The following is a 10,049-nucleotide window of genomic DNA, read 5'->3' on the forward strand; positions in this document are numbered from 1 at the left end:
CAACCATGTCCAGCCATAATTGTTAGCTTTTATATCCACATAGGTTATTGATGCCTCAAAAATCCCTGTTTTATTATGATCTTTCTACTCAGTGTTATACTATGAGTTATCAAATTCTTTGGTCATATAGGTCAAACCAAGTAAGTCTCCAGAGAAGAGGATCCTGTAACCATGTGATCCTTCTAATTTGCTGTCGTTTTGTAGTGTCCTTTGGTCAGTGGCCTCTTGAGGTGTATATAATTAGCTTCTTATCTCCCTGTGGCACTTTATGTGAGAGAACACAGAGAAATCTGTCGCTGCCAAGATGCTGTTGTTATCATTCAGGTAAGATGGATGGATGGAAATAAAGTTAATGCTTGAGTCTTATTCTCAGATGGTAGTGTGTGATTGCAACTATTGTAGATATGAGTCACATCCTAAACCGGTTTAGGAAGACAGGAAATGTAGAGGGAAGTTAAGAAAAGAAATTGAACATCACAAGGGACTAGTTAAACAACTGAAGTACTTGAAAAGGTGAAATAACTGATCCAGAACCACATTGTAAATGGCCTTGGGAAGTCAAACATCCTTGCAACATTTTCTATTAAACTTATAAGTAACCATCCTATGATCAATGATACTTAATTGAATGAATGATACAATATCTTATGAACTGTTATCCAAGGAAAATATCAATAATATATACAAAAAGGAGAAAATTTGTATATTTCTCTTCACTTTTAAAAATAGGTGAGTATGAACTATTTTCCTTTTATGAAAGCTTTGGTCACTATTCTGTAAAATAGGATCAAAATTTTAGAAATTTTCATGTTTTCCAGATTGGAAGAGTGTTACCAATAACCTGACCAGAAGTAGATTTTAACAGGAGACCAAAATTTCCAGTGCTGTACACAGAAGTTCTGATAAAATGTCATTTCTAAATCTCAAAGTAAATAGTACTCAGAAATGCAAGTTTAATTTATTATTCTTGTTTTCATCTGCCCTTTATAGTTGGAGTTTTTTGTATTCATTTGATTCTTATCAGTGATCTTATCAGAAAGACCTTAAGGAGGTATGAGGCCAGCTTTCACATAAACATCTATTTAAAAATTATAAAGGATTGTTTATATTTCTCAAATTGTTAAGTAAATGCAGTGATGTTCTTAAATTAGGAGGGTCTAAATTTTCTTGGGTTTAAGGCTTTGAAACACTCTGCAAAGTGAAAATACAGATAAGATTTAACTGAGGGAGTAAAATTCCCAACTAAAAATGTTTTATGTCTAATTATTGTAAGCTTAATTTTTTTTTCAAAATTATATACCAACTTTTCACATTCACAGTTCTTTTTTATTTTTCTTTTATTCTTATTTATTCCTTTCTTTTACTTTTTTTGATCTTTGAGAATAATTTCATTAGCATTTAGGGAAAAATACTCCAAGGAAGGGTGCTATTTCAGAAGCAGGAGATAAGGGAGAGAGAGAGAGAGAGAGAGAGAGAGAGAGAGAGAGAGAGAGAGAGAGAGAGAGAGAGAGAGTCCATGAGTTAAGGTAGCACATGGTGATGAGCTCTTTAAAGAAAGCAAACCGAACCAAACCAAACCAGAACAAAACAAAACAAAAAGACCCAAAGAACCTGAAAAAGCATGTGTATGAAGAAAGATTAAAAGCAAATACTACAATTCATTTAATCTAGCATTTCATAACTTTATGCGACCCCTTTGCCTATCTTTTTATATTATATAATCATGTACTTGCTTTGCAACAACTCAAACATATCATTTTCATTTTTTGTTTCATTTTTTAATGTTTATTTTTTTCTTATATTATATCCCTACAGCAGCATCCCCCTTCCTCTTACCAACTCCTCCACTTTTTTCCCCTTCAAAAAAAGTAGGCCTCCCAGGGATATCCTCTGAACATGACCTAATAAGACTCAATGAGACTAGGCACAAATCCTTATATTACAGCCGGATGTGGCAACCCAGTAGGAGGAAAAAGGGTTCCAAACACAGGCAAAAGAATCAGAGACACCCCTACTCCCACTGTTGAAAGTCTCACAAAACACTAAGCTACACAACCATAAAGTTTATGCAGATGATCTAGCTCAGACCATATAAGGTTCACATTTGTCACTTCAGTTTCTGTGAGCCCCTAAGAGCTTGGCTTAATGGATTCTGTGAGCCTGTGTTCTTCTGATGTCCTTGACATCTTTGGCTCCTACCATCCCCCTCTCCTAATTTTGTGGGGTTTCACTGGCAGTTTTGGCTGTGAGTCTCTGAATCAACTTCCACCAATTGCTAGATGAAGTTTCTCTGATGACATTTGGGCTAGGCTATGATCTATGAGTACAGCAGAATATAATTAGGAATCATCTCATTGAGTTTTTAAAATATTTTGCCAGTCTTGTTTTGTCCTATTCTAGGTCTCTGCCTCTTGTTTCTGGCCATTTGGGCAGTGTCAGGAATGGATTCACTCTCTTAGAATCAGCCTCAAGGTGGACCAGTTATTGTCTGGCTACCTTCATAAGTTCTGTACCACCATTATCCCAGCACATTTTACAGGCAGGATACATTGTAGTTTGAAGGTCCTAAGCCTGGGTTGTCTTCCCTAGTCCCACTGCTAGGAGCCTTTCCTGGTATTAGGGATGGCCAGTTTGGGTTCCATATCTTAAATGACTAGAAGACTTCATCATGGTCATTCTCGTAGATTCTAGGGAGTTTCCACTGCACTAGGTTTCTACACTGCTCTCATGGTCCACCAATTCCAGTCTTCTCTCCCAGTAATTTCCCCATTCCTCCTACTCCCCCTGCCTGATGACCCTGTTCCCATTCCCACCCACACTTGCAAAATCTATCCTGCTTTATTGTTTCAGGGGATCACCTCTCCCCCACTCCCCCACTCACCCGAGCCATGCTGGTAACTTAGCCTTTCTTGGTCTGTGGATTGTATCATGATTACCCTTTACTTATCAGCTAATGCCTAATTTAAGTGAGTATATACTATGTTTGTCTTTCTGGGTTAGGTTAGCTAACTCATGATGATTCTTTCTAGTTCCATCCATTTGCCTGCAAATTTCATGATGTCATTGTTTTTAACAGCTAAGTAATACTCCATTGTGTAAATGTAACACATCTTCCTTATTCATTCTTCAGCTGAGAGACATCTAGGTTGTCTGCCATTTTTAGTTATTAGGATTAAAGCTGCAATGAACATTGTTGAGCAAGTGTCCTTGTGGTAAGATGGAGCATTCATTGGAGCATTCTATACCTAAGAGTGGTATAGATGGATCTTCTGTATTCTGAACTTTCTGAGAGCCTGCCATCTGGGTTTCCACAGTGGCTGTACAAGTTTGTACTCCCACTAGCAATGAAGGGGTGTTCCCCTTTATCTCCATCATTGTCAGCATGATCTTCACTTGTTTATTTTGTGTTGTTGTTGTTTGTTATTTTTTGACCTAGACATTCTGAGAGGTGTAAGAATCTCATAGGAATTTTGATTTGAATTTCCCGATGTCTAAAGATGTTGAACATTTTCTGTTTCTATCTAGATAGTACTTATTTTGCAGCTTTTTTTGAATCTATAGTTTGGATAACCTGACGAGAAAACAGATATAGGGTTCACACCTGTAGGGGTTGATGTTTAATTGAGAAATGAATTAATGAATCAAAATTTGTATTGAATACTAAATGTAGATACAGGGTTCCATGAGGGCTACTGTTCTGTTTACTTTTAAAATTTCATTATTTGGTCACTAAAATGATATGAATGATGTAATGTCTTACTAAGTTGGTGATAGTACATTTTGAAATGTATTTTGGGCATGGGGGTGTGATGTCTTCTGCTTATTCACTGTTATGAGCAAGAGAAAGAAAGAAAATCATGGATATTATGATCGTTTATTAAGAATCCACAAGTGGAGCATCTGTCCATTGAGGACATGATTGTGTCTATGGCCATTCCACCCATATCCTGCCCAATCCTTGCCAAATACACAATTTTGATCTTTGTTTAGTTCATATAACTTAACTGAAGTAGCCATTTAAATATGTTTAGATAGAGAAATAAAACACAAGGTCAAGGTTTTCAGTATCTATACTGATAGTAGACAGTCCATGACTGAACCTTGAGCTTAATCTTGGGTCCTGAATCCAGAGCCTAGATGTTGTCTACTAAGCATCGCTTCTCTAAAGAAACCTAAACTACAATATAATAATTCTTCTTATAGAATTGTAGATAAAATACTCTCATGTCATGCTTTAACCATCCACATCATGTGGAATATATAATAAATTAGATGCACATCCAGGCTTCATGGACTGATGGTCTAGGAGAGTTTAAGATTTGATATGTGAGTTTTATAGTAATATCAGATTGCTAGAGAAACTCCCTAATACTTACAATTTGTGTACTTAACATGATGCACACCAGTATCTGGCATTTCATAGAATTATTATCTTCTGTGAACCCATTCTCATTGTTTCAGGGAAAGGAATTATATATTGGTGTCCCTATATTTGGAGCATGAGTCTCAAATTCAGTTAATCCAATTAAAGACTAACAAATGCTAATGATATAAAGGGAGATGTTACAGTTATGGTCAATATTTGATATACACTGAAATTAAATATACTTAGGAGATGAGATGAAGTAAGGGCTTATATGTTAGAATAAACTGTAATTTTCAGGATAGATATGATATTGAAAAACATGAACTTTTTTTCTTGGTATTTGACAGAACCAGGCTATATATCAGTTTTCAAAGAAAAATGAAATAACTTAGGTTTGATTGATATTTATCATGTTGAGTGCTCAATCTCATAAGGAATATCTCTGTATTAATTTGGGAGCTATCAAGGCTTTTAAATTTATAGACGTTTTCATGTACTATAACACTACACCATGACTGCCACCACCTTCTTGTGTTGTCACAATAGGAAAATATGAGCATAAAACACTTTTATTCTTCATCTTTTATAGAAGTTTAATTACCAAATATATGTAGATATTTATGGTGTTTAATGAGATTTTTTTAATACAAATGAACATTGTTTGACTAAAGGGAATTGAGTAGCACTCACATCACATACCTACTCTTGATAAGAACACTGAAAAATCTATTTGGAAATATTCAAGTATGTGACATAGAGCAGATTTTAACCACAGTCACCATGATGTACAAGAAATCCATGAGTGCTTCACCTTGTTTATCTGTGTATTTTTCTCTTTTGACAAATATCTTCCATTTTTACCTTCTAACCCCATCTTACTTGCTTAAGGTATATCATTGTATTTTCTTCTATGAGTATACCTTTTTGATATTGATTTGCTTAATATTTTTATAAATATATTTTGATCATACTCTTTCCCCTACCCTAATTCTTCCCAGATCTTCCCCCAAATATTACCTATTCAAATTAATTTTCTCACTCTTTCAAAAATATCTGAAAATCAAGCCAAACTACCCCAAAGTCAAAAAGTACCAAAACAAAACAGATCCAACCAACTAACCAAACAACCAAATAAACAGCTATATTAACAAGCACACAATAATATGAGTGAATTTCATGTTGGCCCACTTTTCCTGAGCATGGGACCTTCCTTGGGTTGCAGCTGATATTCCCAGTGTTACTCTAGTGAACAAAACTAATACTGCCAGCAGGTATACATTTAAAATAGATTCTTGTCTCCTCCCCCCTTCTCAGTGCTGGGAATTTGTCTGGCTCAAGCTTGTGCAGGTCTTATGTGTGCTATCACAGTCTCTGTGAGTTCAGTTGTGCATCATTCATGTTGTGTCTCACTATGAGGTCATCCACCACCTTTGGCTCTTATGATCTTTTGACCTTCTCTTCCTGGCTTCTTTAGGTTCCATTTCTACTGATATCTCTCAGTAACTGAGTTTCCAGGATTTTATTTTCACTTACTACCATGACTTCCAGCCTTTTTAATGTCATTACAAAATACAAAATTCTTTAAATGATACATAATAGTCTTGGGTCCTCATGTGTATCTATCACAGAAGACAGATTGCTAACTTATAATGTTTATGGGTAATACTAAAATAAAAGTGAAAAAGATAGTTTTGAGTTGATATGTCATTTCTTCAGGATACACTGAAGGTGAGAATTTCTCTATCATAGGATCATTCTTCTTTAGTGTTTCTTTTCTCCTTATAATCTGTGCATTTCTCTTTTTGTTTTGTACTATTGAGGATTTTATATGTTAGCAAATGCATATTTATTGTGCTACAAATCCAGACTTCCCTTAAAATTTGGACAGCATTACATCATGTTCTCACCAACAGTTTATAATGATGCTTTTTAAAAAAGATTATTTCTAAAAATTTTATGTGTGTTTATATCTATGTATATGTCATGTGTGGACAGGTGCCCGTGGAGGCCAGACAAGGGCATTGGATCCTCTGGGACTGGAATTACAGGCACGAGTAGGTAGGTGCTTGATGTGAATATTGCTAACTAAACTTGGGTTCTATAGAAGACAAGAAGTGCTCTAACTGCTGAGGTATCTCTGTAGCCTCTTTAAATCCATCCAACTTTGTTATCTTTTGGTTATTATTGTTTTTTTTTTACAAAGTTCCTTTTCACATGTGGCAAGTCATAGTTCACAATAGTTTTAATTTACAATTCTCTTATGATTATTCATGTTTAGCACTTATTCATATCTGTTTGACATTAGGTTAGTTGTAATGTTTTTATAGTTATAGGCTTCTATAACTTGTGGAATCTCCTATTTTGTTAGTTCACCTGTAAATTACAGTTTCTCCCATTTCCTCCTTCAGGTAGCACTGCCAACAGAGCCAATGGAAGGAGTGAATCACTCTGTGGTGTCAGAGTTTGTATTTCTGGGACTCACCGACTCTTGGAATATCCAGTTATTCCTCTTTGTGTTCTCCTCCACATTTTATGTAGCCAGCATGATTGGAAACTCCCTCATTGTGTTTACTGTGGTTTCTGACCCTCACTTACACTCTCCTATGTACTTTCTTTTGGCTAACCTCTCCTTCATTGATTTGGGTATTTCTTCTGTCACTTCTCCCAAGATGATTTTTGACCTGTTCAGAAAGCATAAAGTCATCTCCTTCAGAGGCTGTGTCACTCAAATCTTCTTCATCCATGTCATTGGTGGTGTGGAAATGGTTTTACTCATAGCCATGGCCTTTGATAGATATGTGGCCATATGTAAGCCTCTCCATTATTTGACCATTATGAGCCGAAAGATGTGCATCTTGTTTTCAGTAGCTTCTTGGGTTGTTGGCCTTATTCATTCTCTGGTTCAGCTGGCTTTTGTAGTAAACTTACCTTTCTGTGGACCAAATGTGTTGGATAGCTTCTACTGTGACTTTCCCCGGTTCATTAAACTTGCCTGCATAGATACATACAGACTGGAATTACTGGTCTCAATCAATAGTGGATTCATGTCTGTGGGCTCCTTCTTTGTACTGATCATTTCTTATATTGTCATCATATTTACTGTTCAGAAACACTCTGCAAGTGGTTCCTCCAAGGCTCTGTCTACACTTTCAGCTCATGTGACTGTGGTGGTCTTATTCTTTGGTCCTGTGATGTTTTTCTATACATGGCCTTCTTCCACACACTTGGATAAGTTTCTGGCCATATTTGATGCAGTTGTCACCCCTTTTCTGAACCCTGTGATCTATACATTCAGAAATCAAGAAATGAAAATGGCAATGATAAGAGTATTTAACCAGATAATGGGTTATAGACAAATTATTAAACACTTGACCTGTGAACATTTTTACTGAGCACAGAAGTTCATTGTTAATCAATTTCTAAGGATAATATTTCTTTCCTATTTTGATATGCTGATTTAAAAACATATATGCTATTTTGGTTTATACTTAGAATAAGGGACAATAGTCATGGAAGCACAAATTAAATATATTCCTATCTCAAAATGTAATAAAGTTCAATTCCCAAGTAATAATATTTACACGATGCAAACTCAGACTGAAAGAAAACAGATGTTTATTTTAAGGTCTTCAGAACCGGAAAAACTCTCTCTCCTTTAAAAGTATTTATTTGTATTTCAAGTTTATGTTTGTATGTGTGTATCTTTACTCATGTATGTGCAGGTCCCTCTGGATTCAAGGAGAGGGCATTGATATGCTGATGGTGGAGTTATAAGTTCTTTTGAACCAACCACCTGAATTATGTGCTGGGAACCAATCTTGGGTCCTCTGAAAGAGTAGTGTAGACCCTTAAAAGACGAGCCATCTCTATAGACTGTCGGTTTTGAATGGAACTGTTTGTGATAAGCAAAGACTTCCTGTTACATTCCACAGAACATTTTATACAAGAGTTATTGAAGTGGGTAACTTTTCCATGTGTGTGTCTTATATGCTGGACTTTTACAGTTATGGAAGAATGTTAGAATTTTTGAGTGTATATCAGAGTCTTACAAATGCATGTTCTTGAGAAGAAACTGTGTGAGTTATAGTTGGAACAACAAAAAGGTGCCAAGGAAATGTTGATTTTTCTTCTGATTATAGTGTACTCAAAGGCATTTAATACCATTAACTTTTCTTCCTATTGTTTGTCAACTTACTTTTTAATTTTGCCTTCCCATAGTACTCCAAGAGAAGTTTGGGCGACATTTGGATGGTGGAATACTGTTGTAATCAAAACACTTAATATACATTTTTAGTGGCATGCTGGTTCTCTATAAATTTATGGGACCACTGATAGTTTTAGAGTTTCCTTCCATGTTCTCAACCTCACCTTTTAGTTACTCCATGTTGCAGTGTATCTTTGTGATAAAAGCCATAAGCAATGACCATAGTGAGATAGACACAACATTCCTGGACCCTCGTCAAAACTCCTTTCAGATACTCTTCTGTTGCTAAGAGTCATATGGATACTGTGGTTAATGTTCCATAGAGTCACTCCCTTCATATGCTCCAGCACATCATAGTGCAGATGTTAGAGTGGGCCAACCCAAGGACTAGAATGTGGGTCTGGGTAGTAGCTGAGCTGGTCAGTCCAGGCCACTGGGACCACCCCACTCAGGTGAGGGGCAGAGTCAGCTCTCATAGGCCCATGCCATCAGGGCCAGCTCTCTCACAGTCATGGTGAGGAGTGGGGCCATCCCCCTGAGTATGGAAGTTGAGGGGGTTAGTTCTCCCATAAGGGTTAGGACCAATTTTCCAGCTGCAGTGTCCAGTGAGGGCAGGGCCAGCTATTCCAGGGCCAGTGAAGGGTGGAATAGTTCCTATGGGTCCATGTGGTAACATAGGACATTAACATCAACACAGATCCCAGCTGTAGCAGGGCCATGGAAAACCAGAAGTGGTCCTGGCACCAGCTCAGACATCAGCATGGAATTACTGGTCTCAATCAATAGTGGATTCATGTCTGTGGGCTCCTTTCGTACTGATCATTTCTTATATTGTCATCATATTTACTGTTCAGAAACACTCTGCAAGTGGTTCCTCCAAGGCTCTGTCTACACTTTCAGCTCATGTGACTGTGGTGGTCTTATTCTTTGGTCCTGTGATGTTCATCTATACATGGCCTTCTTCATTCATACACTTGGATAAGTTTCTGTCTATATTTGATGCAATTGTTACTCCTTTTTTGAATCCAGTGATCTATACATTCAAAAATCAAGAAATGAAAATGGCAATGATGAGAGTATTTAACCAAATAATGGGTATAGACAATTTATTAAACATTTGCAGTCTGGCCACTTTTAATTTTGTATAGAAATTCATTGTTAACCAATTTTTGAAAAAAATATTTCCTTGCTTATGTTGATATATTTACTTACATTCATATATGGGCTCTTTGGTCTTATACTTAGTAAGGAATTCCATTATCTCATTTATTTATAAAGCCAAGATATAACAAATTTAAATTCCTAAAGAATAGTATTTTCCTGAAGAAAACTTTGAAACACGGAAGAGGGAATGCTCATTTGAATTCTTCAGGTATAGGAACACCTTTTTCTCTTCTTTTTCAATAATTAAGTTTTCAAAAAATTATGTGTATTTGTATACTATATGTGTGCATGTAAATCCAAGTGCCTCAAATACTT

At 36.2% G+C, this 10,049-nt stretch overlaps 1 protein-coding gene across 1 annotated transcript; it reads left to right on the plus strand.

Annotated features, from left to right (window-relative positions):
• The first annotated feature begins 6,792 nt into the window (after positions 1-6,792).
• Positions 6,793-7,758, plus strand: LOC127221707 (olfactory receptor 4F3/4F16/4F29). The gene has a single exon (XM_051183724.1). It carries the CDS (start codon positions 6,796-6,798, stop codon positions 7,756-7,758), a length of 963 nt encoding a protein of 320 aa, XP_051039681.1. The 5' UTR covers positions 6,793-6,795.
• The last annotated feature ends 2,291 nt before the right edge of the window (positions 7,759-10,049 follow it).

Source organism: Phodopus roborovskii, unplaced genomic scaffold (assembly GCF_943737965.1).
Source record: "Phodopus roborovskii unplaced genomic scaffold, PHOROB, whole genome shotgun sequence".
NCBI classification, from domain to species: Eukaryota; Metazoa; Chordata; class Mammalia; order Rodentia; family Cricetidae; genus Phodopus; species Phodopus roborovskii.